Source organism: Fukomys damarensis, unplaced genomic scaffold (assembly GCF_012274545.1).
Source record: "Fukomys damarensis isolate Sample0158 unplaced genomic scaffold, DMR_v1.0_HiC HiC_scaffold_21, whole genome shotgun sequence".
Classification (NCBI taxonomy): domain Eukaryota; kingdom Metazoa; phylum Chordata; class Mammalia; order Rodentia; family Bathyergidae; genus Fukomys; species Fukomys damarensis.
In genome coordinates, this window is record NW_022900933.1 from 33,175,587 (window position 1) to 33,189,173 (window position 13,587).

A 13,587-nucleotide genomic window follows, 5' to 3' on the forward strand; every position below is an offset into this window, starting at 1 on the left:
GCCTGATGGACACATCCTAAAGACAGAAGCCAGCATTGTGATGTCACAGCCCGACTGTGGCTTTGTGCTTGCAGGAGTAGGTGAGTCAACAGGGCCCCTTCCTCCTCCTGGTGTGTAGGAACCTGTGTTCAGCACTAGGGTCGGACAGGCTGGGCCTCTGGCCTGACTTTCTCACTCTGCTTCCTCATACACTGGGGCTGGCCCAGCAGATGGCCAAGGAAGGAAGGCCCTGCTGTGGGACGGTGGCCCAGAAACCAAGTTGCAAGGCTGTGATGGACTCCGTCAGATCCAGCTTGGCCATGAACTTATTCATTGTCTCTGTTCATCTTCAGCCCAGCTCTCAAGGCCCTGTGTGAGCCCAGAGCTCTAGGTAGGTGGGAGGAGGGTGGATAGAGTGTGATGACCCTGTGGCTCTTTCCAGGATGTTGCTGGAAGCCGCACCTGTTGGAAGCCCCCCAGCATCTTGGTGCCTGGGAACTAAAATTTAGGTGTGATGGGGCTATACCACTTCTGGGGTGTCAAGGGTGCTGGGTGCATCTCAAAGGTCCTGAGCATTGAAATCAATGAGTCTCAAGTCCAAACCCAGTCCTGCTGGGTGGCCTTGAGCTGATCACAGCTGTTCTGAGCCTCTGCTTCCTTTGCTGTAAGGTGGGATGCCCAGCCTGGCTTTGGAGGGCTGTGAGAGGATCCCGAGAGGAAGAGGCCTCTGTTCAATCCACTGCCTCTTGCCCTGTGCACCCACCTTCAGTGTGGCCTGGAGCCCTGAAGATCAATGCTGCTGGCCATGGACACAGGCCAAAAGCTGGTCTGAATGACCCTGGGGACAAGGACAGGGACCTGCAGATGCTCTTGCACCAACTCTGCCAGCTGCAGGCCAAGTACGAGCTGTCCAAGCCCTGCTGTCCTCTGCCCCAGACTTTACCCCAGTGGCCCAGGAGTGACTGTGATGGAGCAAAACTGCCTTGAGAGGGGGCCAGGCCAAAGAGAGTAGACAAGACAGATGCTAAGCCTGGAAGCAAATCCAGGCATGAGGTGGCTGTGGAATAGGCAAGAGGCGTGGCCATCATAGTTTGGTCTCAGTTCACCTTTGAGCTCACAGCAGGAGCCATTCCTAGGCCCACTGGGGCTACTCGTCCTCATCCAGAAGGAGGGCCTGTAGGTGGCCATCCCTACACCCATCAGCGTGATGCCTCTGAGGTCAGTCTGCATTTCTGTGGCCCTGGCTGAGTGGAGACCCTGGGTCCTCAACCCACTTGGATGGGACTTAAATTACTGGCCACACGTAAAAGTCTGAAACCATTGTAAAAGGATGTGTGTAGCTTTATGAAGCAAGGTCTAGCCCTGTAATCAGGACCGGTATACAATCCCAGGAAGGGCAGTGCTGCTGTGGCCCATAACTCCCCAGGCACTTTTGAGAAAGACCATTTGTTCCTGCAGTTTTCAGGCTTATAGATTAAGAACGCAGGGCCTGGAGAGGCAGAGTGGTTTGCTCTGGGTCAATCGGCAGGTGCTCAGAGATGCCACCCCAGCCCCTGTTGGCACAGTCAGAGCATAGGTGGGTGGGCTGAGGTCAGGCTGTCTCCCCTTCCCTTTGCCCTTGAGCTCTGACCTTGACTAGGCCCAGAGTAGGCAGCCTATCAGGCAGGGGATTCCTTATTCTGAGTCAAGTCGGGAGCTGGGTGGGACCCGACCTCAGGCTGATCCCCACCATGTGCTGGGCACCCATGTGTCCCTGACAGCTGTGGGAGGGTCTCACTCTCCCTGAGCACAGGTCCACGACCACGCGCCAACAAGGACAGCAACTGACTTCAGTCACCAGCTGGGAGGGGTGGTCTGCCCACTGGATGGGCTTGGCCACCACCCGTCCCACCTCCAGGAGGGACACTAGAGACTTTGACACAGAGAGGACATGGTCCTCACTCTCTCTGTCCATTTCCCCCTTTGCCGTCTGACTGCCGGAAGTCATTTGACCTGTATGTGGCTCACTTCGCTCCACAGGAAGACAGGGTGGGTGCTCCTGAGTCAGTGCCTGTGTGATAGGCAGTAAGTGGCCAGCCCAGTGCAGGTCTGAGCAGAAGGCCGTGAAAGGGAGCCCAGGCGGGGGTCGTGCAGGACCGGGGGCCACAGTGCCACATTTTCCCTGTTTCGGCTCCGCAGGCAGAGGAAGCTGAAGAGAGAGCTGGAGAGGCACCGGCCGTTTGCAGACTATCTGATGAAGGTCCTCGAGAGAATCCCCAAAGGTACGTGGCTTCGGAAAAGCCGGTCCCCTCCAGGCTGGGACACAGCGCGTGACCTCACTGAGCTCCAGTTGTCTGTCTTCAGCCTAGCAACATGCAGAGGTGACAGAATTGTGGCTGCGAAGGACAGAGGAGCCCAAGTCAGGCTGCCCGGTCCCTACTCCACCAGCCCTGACAACCTTGTGCCTCTGGGGGTCCTCGGGATCTTAATTTCTTTCTCCATAAACAAGCACAGTAGCTCTGGAGGCTGCATAAATGGATCCACCCTTGTGAGCACAGAGCATCTTGCCCGGCATTTAGCCCCAGGTAAACATCAGCCATGCTGATGATCGCAGTCACTTCTGTGTTCACAAGTTCAACCAACCTGGGATCGAAAATATGCAAAAAAAAAAAAAAAAAAAGTCTCTGTACAGAATAGGTTTTTTTTCTTCAACACCACCATGATATTGCGTTAGGCACTGTGAGTTGCAGAGAGTTGTTTAAAGTATGCGGGAGGTTATAAACTGCAAACCCTACACCATTTTATTGAGGGCTGAGCCTCCTTGGGCTGTGGAGTTTGGGGCTTGAGGGTGCTTGGGACCATGCCCACCCATACTGAGGGACAAATGTGTTTTGTTTGTCTTTGGTTTTGTGGTTTGTTTTGCTATTGTTAAATAAACACTAAAACTAGTGTTTTGTTTTGTTTGTCTTGTCATAATTTGTGCCAAAGTTGACCGTTAAAGGTGCATCTAACTTATGAGAAAAGTAAGAGGGAGACAAAAATGCATGTTTATTATCATCGTTGTTAGTTCAACATCATAAAAACAGAAATAATTATGCCAATTTATTAAATATTTAGTCTGTGCTAAACTCTTCAGCAATTTCTTTTCCTCTCATTCTTCCAAGCTTTGAGACACTGCTACCCGGACTCAGAGAGGGTAAGGAACTTTCCAGGGTCACCCAGCCAGGAGGCAGCGGGGCTGGGTCTCAGCTTCTGGTCTATTTGACCTCATAGCCACGGTGCTCAGTGCTATAAAGATCTTACTGCCAAGAGGATGCGGGAGCCTCAGCTCTGTCCTAGAGGTCGTGAGAGGCTTCGGAGAGAAGGTGACTTCTGAGCTTGACAAAGGGAAGGGTGTTGCAGGAGAGAGAAGAGCGCCCTGCCTGGCAGGTGCAGCGGGGTGGGCGAATGCGCTGGAGATGGCGGGGCTGCCGGGAGAGGCACTGGGGTCCACTTTGAGACCCGAGCCAGACAGCGCAGAGCCCCGCAGCACAGAGCGGGACTTGAAGTGGCTCTGCACCCAGTTTTGCCTTCCTGGTTTGGAACCTTCCTGACTCAGCCCTTCTGCCTTATTTGACCCATCCAGAAAGGTCACCAGCTACGCCCTTCTCTGGGGCTCGAGTCTGCTGCTGTCCTCTGGCATCTCCTGCCTCGCCTGCAGCCTAGGTCAGGAATCCGAGCTCTCAGCTGCAGCCAGATCCCTGTTTGATGTCCGTCTTCTTCTGGGGTGGGATGTGAGACAGTGGGCACTGTCTCGGAGTCAGCGGGCAGGGTTCTCGGCCCCCCAGCAGTTCCCAGACCCTCAGAGGACCCACCTCAGCCCGGTCCCCGCAGGCTGCAGCGGCGCGGAAGAGCCGGAGGCGGCTCAGCTGGAGGCCCTGGTACAGCGCTGTGTGAAGCTGCTGGTGGCCAGCGGGGACGCCCAGCAGCACCTGGACACCTTCTCCCAGATGAGCCAGGCCGTGCGCCAGGGACTGGAGTCTCTAGAGGACAGCCACAGGGTTCTCATGGCGGTGAGACGGATCCCCCGCCTCAGACTGCTGGGGACCCGGGGCCCCTTCCCTCTGCACTCAGGAAAGCTGCAGCAGGGGGAGTCCCGATCCCGCCCTATGTCCCCTCTTCTCCTTCCCTGGCTGACTGACTCTGCACAGTGGAAAAGCCAAGTTCTGAATTCATAAAGACTGAGGTTCTGGTCCCCTCTTGGCTACTGCCAGCTTAGAGGAATATGTGCGCTCTCTGAGCCTCAGTTTCCTCATCTGTGAAATGGCCACAATGCATCCTAGCTGTTTGTGTTCTTGTGAGAGTCCAAATAACTGTCTCACTGGCAGGCGTGCGGCACACAGCATAACCCCAGCTCCTCGGGGGCTGAGGAAGGAGGATCACAAGTTCTGGGCTAGTCTGGGCAACATAGTGAGACACTGTCTCAACATGAAATAAAAAGGGCTGGAGTCTGGCTCAGTGGTAGGAAGCTTCTTTTGCATGGGCAAAGCACTGGGTTAAATCCCCACAAGTGCAAAACACAAGAAAGCAACACACTGTCATGATGAATGCTCAGAAATCCCATAAGGTGTAGAACTTTTGTGGGGTACACATTCCATGTGGAGGGACAGGGTCTGCACAGCAAAGTCCTGGAATCCTAAGGACTGCGGTCACCGAACCAGGACCATTCACGACGTCTGGAGAGTTGCTGCCCCCTAGTGGCAAGGCTGCAGAACTTTTATGGCTTTTTTGGTTTTGGACAAGAGCCAGGTCTGCTGCTGGGCTGGGTCCTGTGAGATGCAGTTCAGGAGCTCATAACCTTTAAATCTGCAGTACTCAGAGGCAGGTGCTTTTATCCCCAGAGAAAGGAGAGATGAATGTGGTGACAGTGGCAGTGGAGGCAGGATCCCTTTCCTGAAAGCTTTGATGTTGCGCCCCCCCCCACCCCGTGAACTTCAATGACTTAAGAACGTTGCATAAAAGTATTATTTAACTGTTGAGTTTTGGGGATTCCTGTAGTTTTGCACCTGAGACTCAACCTTCCTATTGTTTCCACTTTTACGGTGAGGCAAGGAGACCTCAGAGAAGGGAGGCCGCCCGTGTTTGCCCCAATCCTTCCTCATTCACAGCCTGAAGTGTCCTCACAGCCCTGCTCCTGTGTCCCCCATGGTCCTGAGGCTGTATCCCCCAGCCTTCTGGCTTGGGCAGACCCCATCCTCCCTGCTCCAGGCCAGGGGAGCCCCTCCAGGCACCATCCTGCGTGCCTGGGATGACCAGCTCACTCTCCACAGTGCCTCAAGACTCGGCTGTGTCAGCTGCAGGAGAAGTGTCACAGCAAGCAGGGGCAGTGGCAGCAGCTGGAATCCAGCGTCACCCACCAGGACGACCCAGGCTTTGACGCCCATGCCCATGCTGGAGGCTACAGTGTGAGTCAAATGCTACATAGAGGGTCTGGTTAGTAATGAAAAGATGTCAGGGCGGTAGGCAAGTGGCTTGCACTGCCTTTGGTGACTCTGGCGAGCTGGCTGTGTGGAGCACAGGGCCATCCTGCCCCTCGGGGCCAAGATTTCCAGATTCAGCTCTTCACTGCCCCTACTGGCCAAGGAAGGGGTCTGGTCCTCCCAGAGCCCCAGTTTCCTCACCAGAGCCTGTGCCCTTTGGTCTTGGGGACTGCTGGGGACTCTTGAGACCAAGGCCCAGGGCCAGAATTTACAACTGGCGCCCTCCACAGGGCAGGGTACTGTCACTGAGTGACTGCATGACCTTCCTGGGCTCAGTGGGATCTGGCCCAGTGGGATACAAGAGGGGTGAGGGCTGCTGATCTCCAGCCAAGGGACCTCCAGGGGATCTGGTCTTTCTTCCCAAACTGAGAGGCAAGGCTGCCACAACTTGCTCTCAGGCCATGACTTTGAAAGCCTGAACTCTGGGGCTGAGGTGCTGCCTGGAAGGAGGACCATGTTCCTCCAAAATCTCACTCCCTGCCCCACTCTGGAGAGGCCCACAAATGTCCCCAGCCAAGAGGACCCTCGGAGATGTGTTCACCCAGCTTCTCTCTTAGCAGGGGAGGGTGCCCAGCCTCTTCCAAGTCCCGGGAGCAGAATACAGACTGGATAGGACTGAGGCCCCTGGCCCTGAATGTTTCCCCGGCCTGTGTGAGCTGGGGACAGGACGTGGTGGCTGCTGGGAGGGACCTGAGCCTTTGTCCTCATGCAGGGCCAGCTGCTCAGCTACTTGCAAGTGGCCATCAACAACATGGCCCAGCAGTGTCACCCCAGGGCCCAGGGCGTCCCCACAAGCTTGGGCCTCTTCTCCAAGCTGGACCTAATTCAGGTGAGATGGGCTGGCAGCCATGGGGCTCCCTCCCCACCGGACCACAGACTGAGCTCACCCTGGGCTCTGACCCACACCACTCCTCTTTCCAAGAGTGGTGTCAGAGAGTCCCCCACATCTGGCACAGCAGGCCTCTGGGTGAGCATCTGCCGTCACTCATCAGGCGCTGGCCAGGTCGGCCACCTGCACTCAGCATTGTTCTGGTGAAAAGTTGGAGCTGGGGTGAGGCAAAGGCTTAAATGCATGGCCCTCAGACAGGGCGGCTGGGCACAGTCAGGCTGCAGGATTCTCGGAGGAAGCAGAGAGAAGAGGCTGCCGGACACGTGCAGAAGGTCACAGAAAGATCCAAGCATTTGGACACCTCGTCACCTGCTTTTCCCACTCCTAGGCCGGATAATTTCAGACAAGTCACTTGCCTCTCTGAGCCTCAATTTGCCCATTTGTGGGCCCCTTGTGAGAGTTGGGGGAGACGCAGGCCAAGCTTTGATGGTGCTTTGTTCCCTGGGAAGCGGCATGCAGGGCCTCAGCACTGTCGGTGAGAGACAGTTCCTCCACAGACATTTATACTGGACAAGATGGAGACCATGAGGATGATCTCGCTGCTCACAGAACCCAGGCTGTGCTGGGCCAGAGACAGTCTTGAGGACAAGAGCCCGAGAAGGCAGCCCAGGCCCTTCAGGAAGTGGCCAAGGAGCTGAGCCATGACCCCCAGGACCCCTCTTCCCAGCGGCCAGGCTTCAGAGAGCTCCAGCCTGTCCTGTCGGCCCCACCTTCCAGGCCAAGGCATCACGACCCTGGTGGCACCTTACCTGCTTGGCCTCCTCTTCTTGTCACTCCAGGGGCAGCGAGAGGGCAGGTGCAGCACCATGCTGGGGACAGCAGGGCTCGAGGTTAGGCTGCTGGGTGGGGGGTGACAGCAGAGGGACAGGAAGCCCAGGTTGGCACCTGCTCATAGGAGAGCCAGGGCTGCATTCCCACCTGTCACTGGGGACCTGGGATGGAGGCACCGTTGGGGACCCTGGGAGCTTGCTGGGTGGCTGGGGGGTGTCCTCAGTGGTTCCTGGAAGCTGAATACCAGGTCATAGCCTTCTGCTCACCCAGGGACTCCAAGCAGCTTGGAAATAAAGGCACCCTCAGGAGCCCTGGCAAAGCCCTCCCTGGGCAATTTCCTCCCTGTCAGACTGGGTGAGAGGAAGTCTGAGGAGCCCAGCCCCTGCCTGACCATTCCTAAGTCAAGGCTGGGGACATTTGAAAATCATCCCACAACCACTAGCAACCAGGGACCCAAAACAATTCGGTAACTTACGTAGGTGAAGACTTCGAGGTAAGAGCGGCTGATGAACTGCAAACAGTGGTAAATCGGCAAATTACCTCTCAAAGGTGTGGCAGTGAATGCTTGTAATCCGAACACTTGAGAGGCTGAGGCAGGAGAACTGCTGCTGTTGAGGCCAGCCTGGGCTACATAGTGAATTCAAGGCCAACCTAATATACATAGCAAGACCCTGTGTCCAAAAACAAAGGGCCAGGGATGTAGCTTAGTACTAAGGCCCTGGGCTCAGTTCCCCGTGCTGATATTAAGTCCACAAACACTGGGGTGGACCCCGTTCCAAGTGCTGGGGGAAGGGAGGGGCAGAGGGAGCAAAGCAGGGTTTGCGCAAAAGGAACTGGCCACTGGCTTCACTGCGATACTCAAACATAGTCAAGGAGGCTCAGTGGGGTCGGGTCTTGCTAGTACTTTAAAGAAGGAATCAAGGAGGACACCACTGATCTGAGTTCCTGGTGTCTTGGGTATGTGGAGAAGTCAAGACATGGAGCAGGAGCAGCAGGCTTTGTCTGTAACTTGCACCTGGATGGGGCCAGTGCTCAGGTGCTCAGCAGCTCAGCACTGGATGAATGAAGGCCTGGGAGTGAATAAGGGAGGTTTCTGATGGTGGCCCCCCAGGGTCAACTTCCTGCTGGGTGCCAGAGACCCGCCCCTTGACACGTTGTTCCCATAACCCAAGCACCAGGAAGCACAGGTTTCCTAGTCTCCATTTCTGAGAGGAAGCTGAGGCCCTGTGAGGCCAGGTGGCTTGACCAGGTCACACAGCCATGGAGAGGTGGGTTGGGATGAGAACTCAGGTGCAGAAGACTGGAGCTGAACACCGTCCCCATTAAAGACCCTGGTGAACAAGGGGTACAGTATCCTGGGTGCCTGGAGGCAGCATCCTGGCTCGCATTCAGGCCTGGGTGGCAGCTCCCAGGCAGAGGCTTCTCCGGGTCTCTGCTACTCCACATGCGGCTGCGAACCCACACCAGACACCGACCGAGGGCCTGGAAGAAAGGCACAAGATGCCAGGCAGCCTGTGTGCCCCCTCAGCCTGAGAGCGCCACTCTGAGCCTAGCTGGGAGGAAGGGACCCTTGAAGACGGCAGGTCACACGCACTGTGGTGACAACAGCTGTTTCCTCAGCACACCTGCCTACTGCGGGCATTGCTTTGTGGTCTGGATTTTTATCGCCCCACCTTGAATTCTCAGAGGTTTATCTTAACCACATTTCCCAGCACCCAGGTGGCAGCCTGGCACAGAACAGGTCCTCTAAACATGTGCCGGTGAGCACTTTGTTACATCCTTAGAGTAAATGATGAATTCATGCATGCATGAATGAATGAAAGTTGTAAGCAAAGGAGCGACTCTAAGTGGAAATTTTAAGGAAAGGAGAAGAGCCAAAAGTGAGAGCCATTTGGCAGAGGGCACGGAAGACGCCTGGCCAGCGCCTGACCCTTGGTCACGCAAGTCCCATGCCCAGGTGGGGTGGACACCTGGGGCCACACCCCTCCCAGAGTAAGCTGCTCCCCGGCAGCCCTGAAGATGAGCCTTACTATGCCACCCATGGGTGTGGGTTCAGGCATTATCCAGGGAATCACTGGGGGAAGAGCTCCCTGTGTCCCAGCAACATAGCATCGTAAATGACAGGGGAGCAGGGACCTCAGGACCCAGGCCTAGTGTGGCACCGGCTCCTGGGAGCAAGCAGACTTCACTCCGGGACCCATGGGGTCCTTTCCAGCCCCTTGGTGGGATGGGAAGGCCCTGAGATGCAGTTGCAAATGTGTGAATCCATACCGCTCAGATTCTGTGTGGTACAAGATCATCCACGGGCCTGAATTCTCAGCCATGCTGGGAATGCATTTGGGAAGGATCTGACTCAGAGTAAGGTCTCAGGCTATCTGTAAGACTGATGGGTAGGGACCTGGCCTGGTGGGTGCATAATCCCAGCACTCAGGAGGCTGAAGCAGGAGGATCGTAAGCTCAAGGACGGCCTGAACAATTGTGGGAGACTCTGTCTCAAAAACAGCAGCGAAATGAAAAAGCAAAACAGAATTGGCAGAAAGACTAGATCGACTCTTATTTTTTTCTTTCTCTTTCTTTCCTTCACGAAGAGTAGGGTAGTACATTGAGAAAGTTGTCCAGAAGTTGATTTAAGATCATAGCACAATGTGAACTGTGCAATCGTGTCCCTCACTGGATATGGTAGAGCAAGAGAGACCACCGTGGGGTTGTTTATTTCTGCACTGCTTGGTTTTAATTTTCCCATTTCCGTGGTCTCACCTGAGAAATGATCTACTTGGAAGAGGAACTCCTGAATTCTCCTGCAGCTAACGGTGAAAAGCGGAGGGAGTGCTCCAAGTCTGCCTGAGAGAAGCAAGGTCTTTCAACGGCAGCTGAAACTGATGCCGTGGCTCAGAGAGGCACAGACATTTGCTCAAGGTTGCACAGCAAAATGTGGCAGAGCTCAATGCTAGCTGCCCTCAAGTTCGAGGTGGTTTTCCTGTCAAAGCCTCTCAGACTTTCTCCAAACATCCCAGTGGTGGAGGAGAGTGAACTCGACCTTTCGGAGGCCCGAGGGGAAGCTCATATTCTTTTTTTTTTTTTTCAGCTTTAATTGAGTTTATTGGTACATTTTAGGGATACAGTACAGTTACATTCATTGTTGGGATCTTGTATCTCTACATGACAAGTCTTGATTCTCATTTTTTCCCCTTACCCCTGCCCTCCCTTCACCCCCTCCTCCCCTCCCCATCTACAGACACTTTATTTTCATCTTTTCATTATCTCACATTTTTTTCTTTTCTCTTATTACCCTTCCCCTACCCATCCCACCTTCCCTACACCTTTAGCTCCTTTCTTCGAGGGAAGCTCATATTTCCTAGCAGAAGTCTTTGATGAAACAGACGAACCAGGAAGTGCTTTGTTTCTGCTGCTCTCAGTTTGGCCTTGACCTCGGCAGCGGAGAACGCGCACCACACCGCTTCCGTTATCTGCAAACCCAGCCGCATTGGAAGAAGACCCCCGCCTCCCCGCCTGCTCCACCACAGCGTCCCGGGAGGGTTTCTGGGGTAGCCGGGCCCTGCCTGTTCCGCCTTCCCAGCTCTGGGAACTGGGATTCGGCCCCTCGCTGGCACTGTGCTTGGCTCAGGCTGAGGCTGCGCTGTCCCGGTGCCCGGCTCCCCCTGGTGGTCAGGTGTGTCCTGTGCGGCACCCTAGGCCCTCCCTGCATCCATCTGGCCGGCAGGGGCAGTCTGTGCTTCATCTCTGCCTCCCACCCTAGCCCTAATTCTCATCTCTGGCCTGGACCCCGGCTGGACTTGGGCTCCCACCCTAGTCCTCTCAACCCATTGTCAGAGCAGCCGGACACATCTCTCAAGACGTCTTGTCCACCCTGCCTCTGGCCCCTCCCATAGCTCCCTGTCACCCTTAAATCAAACCCTTTCCCAGTGCCTGTGTGATCTAGCCCTGGCCACCTCGCCAGCCTGACCTGAAGCTGTCACCTCCTTTCTTGTGCTCCAGCGAAACTGGCCCCTCGCAGGTCCCAGGGCTTTTGTCACTTAGCCTTTGCTCGCTTCTACTGTGCATTTTTATGAGCATCTCCTACGTGCCAGGTACTGAGCTAGATACTTAGGTGCTGGGTGACTTAGTCCTTGACCCCCAGGGCTGGTGCCATTCACCAGCCCTGAATAGTGAAAAATGCTAAAAGGGAAGGGGCAAAGCTCTAGGAACAAGACCCCGGGGTGGGGACGGGGAGGAGGCCTCCTGGAACCCATTCTGCAGGCCTCAGCTGGCACTTCGCCTCTCTGACAGCCCCCTGCCCCCACCCAGAGGAGCCAGGGCCTGGGTGTCTGCACCCACAGCACCCTGACCCCTTCCTGCCCAGCGCTCGCCATACTTTGCATTTAGGCCTTGGTTTGTGCAACTGTAGCAGTGGGTTTGTGCATCCACGCTGCCTGTGCAGGGCTTGGGAGAGCAACTGGAGCTACTTCCTTGGCACAGACGTGGGAGATGTGGTCTCACAAACCCCACACACAGAGGAGTAAACTGAGGCTGGCAGTGAGGGAGGCTGCATTAATGACCCCATGCTGCACCATGAGGTGGCCAGAGGTGAGCAGGAAGAGGGACCACATCTCCTCCTATTACTGTTTGGAGGCACCTGGCCAACTCAGCCAGTCCCCAGCTCAGATTCCCTCCACAGCGCTAGGACTGTGGTCCCCTAAAGGCTTGGCTGGGGGACAGTGGGCTGTCGGCAGGGCCACCTCGGGCCTCGCTCAGGTCTGTGCTCCGTGAGCATCTCCCCCAGCTCCTGCCTGGGGTTCTGCTCACTACTTCATGGCCAGGAATGGAGCTGGAGAGGCCAAGCAGGACAGAGCCACCAGCATTTGGCGAGTGGCTCTCGGAGGTGACACGCCGTCCCTTGGCTACATTGCTAGTGACGCGGGTGCCCCTCTGATGAGGGAGGACTCAGTCCTTTCCCCATTGGGCTTCACAGGGCCAAGCAGGAAACCAAGTTTGAGTGTCAACAACACCGGCTTCGTCCAGCGTGCAAACCCAAAGACGGAGAAGCAGGAGCCCAGCCCAGCACGGCCCAGAAGTTGGGAGGGATGCTCATCCATGAGAGGGCCGGTGTTTTCCAGGAGCCCGGCTGACTGACTGCTCTCCTGATAAGGTCCTTCCTGGTTGTTTCCAGGGGAAGGTAAACTGTCAGAGTGCTGGTGCATGGAGATCAGATGCTACTGGAGCCGTTTGGGCTGCCCTGGTGGCCCAGGTTGGTGCCAGTGATTACTACGAAGCCCCTTCCTGTTAAAGATAAGCATGCCTGGGGCACAGTGGAGAAGGCAGGTTATCACAGCGGGTGGTGTAGATACTGAACTGGGGGACAGCTGTCCCATGTTGGTAAGAAGCAGGTCCCTGGGTCCAGCTCGCCCTTCAGAGCTTGGCGTAGGTAGGAGGAGGTTCTTTGAAATGCCCAAGGGCCAGGATGCCCCTGGACGCCTTCAGGAGCTGGGCCCTGTTCCACCACAGAGAAGCCCTGGTGGGTCAGGAACAGGCACCTCCTCTGGCCTTGGCTAGATGGCTTTGGCCACACTGAACGCTCCCCCTTTTTTCTGCCCAGTGCTGGAGGCTGTGTGAAGGGCACAGCCCTTGCCGTGGAAACTCAAGGCATGTTGGCTCTCAGGAGCCAGCCCTAGGCAACCCACAGTGGGTGCTGGCCGGAGAACAGGCCATTATCTTTCCGGAGCCACAGAATGTTTTAACCCAAAAGGGAGCCCTGATGAAGTGCTAGCCACCTTGACACTCCTGCAGATTCTCTTGCCTCACCTCTGGAACCCAGAGCAGCTGCTTGTGTGCCAGCTTTCCAGAAGTCCCTTTTCCTTTTACTTCTCCCACAAATGGACTCCCACCTCAGGTAGCTGGAAAATTAAGTCTCAGTCATTTGGGGGGCTCCTTCCCCATCTTCCCTCTCTGCTGGGGTTGTGTCCTGGGCCCCTTCTTCAGGGCAGAAAAGTAGGCATTGACTGAGTGCCCCGCTTTGCAGTTAGGCATTGATTTGTGCAACTTTAGAGGTGGGGGGGGGTGTCACTACTGTCGCATTCGATGCCTGTCCTGAGCCCTGTCTGGAAGGGAGGGGCAGTCTAGTGGCAGCACAGGCCTCTCCTCTGAGGTTCCAGCAGGTGACACGGGAGTCGCCTTTCTTCTGACAGCCCACTTCACCCTTCCCTTCCGGAAAGGTCTCTGCTTGAGCTGGTTCAACCCTCAACCCTCCAGGTCCCCAGGCCCCAGAAAGGTCTTTTCTCAAAAACGAAATGTCGCCGGGTGTGGTGGCGCACACCTGTAATCCCAGCATTTGGGAGGCTGAGGCAGGAGGATTGCTGTGAGTTCAAGACCAGCCTGGGCTACATAGTGAGTTCCAGGTCAGTCTCAACTACATAGTGAGACCCTGTCTCAAAAACAAACAAACAAACAAAAAAA

At 55.7% G+C, this 13,587-nt stretch overlaps 1 protein-coding gene across 16 annotated transcripts in view; it reads left to right on the forward strand.

Moving 5' to 3' along the window:
* Positions 1–106: 106 nt before the first annotated feature.
* The window catches only part of Ccdc197 (coiled-coil domain containing 197), a 15,015-nt gene continuing 1,534 nt past the window's right edge, over positions 107–13,587 (forward strand). For 4 of the 16 annotated variants that reach the window (XM_019205259.1, XM_010609191.1, XM_010609192.1 and 1 more), the window contains exons 1-6: positions 5,326–5,402; positions 10,464–10,807; positions 11,134–11,225; positions 11,576–11,721; positions 11,955–12,016; positions 12,107–12,310. In XM_019205259.1, the coding sequence (XP_019060804.1) occupies positions 10,509–10,807; positions 11,134–11,225; positions 11,576–11,721; positions 11,955–12,016; positions 12,107–12,263 (756 nt within the window). In that variant the 5' untranslated portion in view covers positions 5,326–5,402; positions 10,464–10,508 and the 3' untranslated portion in view covers positions 12,264–12,310. The other 12 variants (XM_033766809.1, XM_033766807.1, XM_019205260.1 and 9 more) reach the window with 12 other exon arrangements.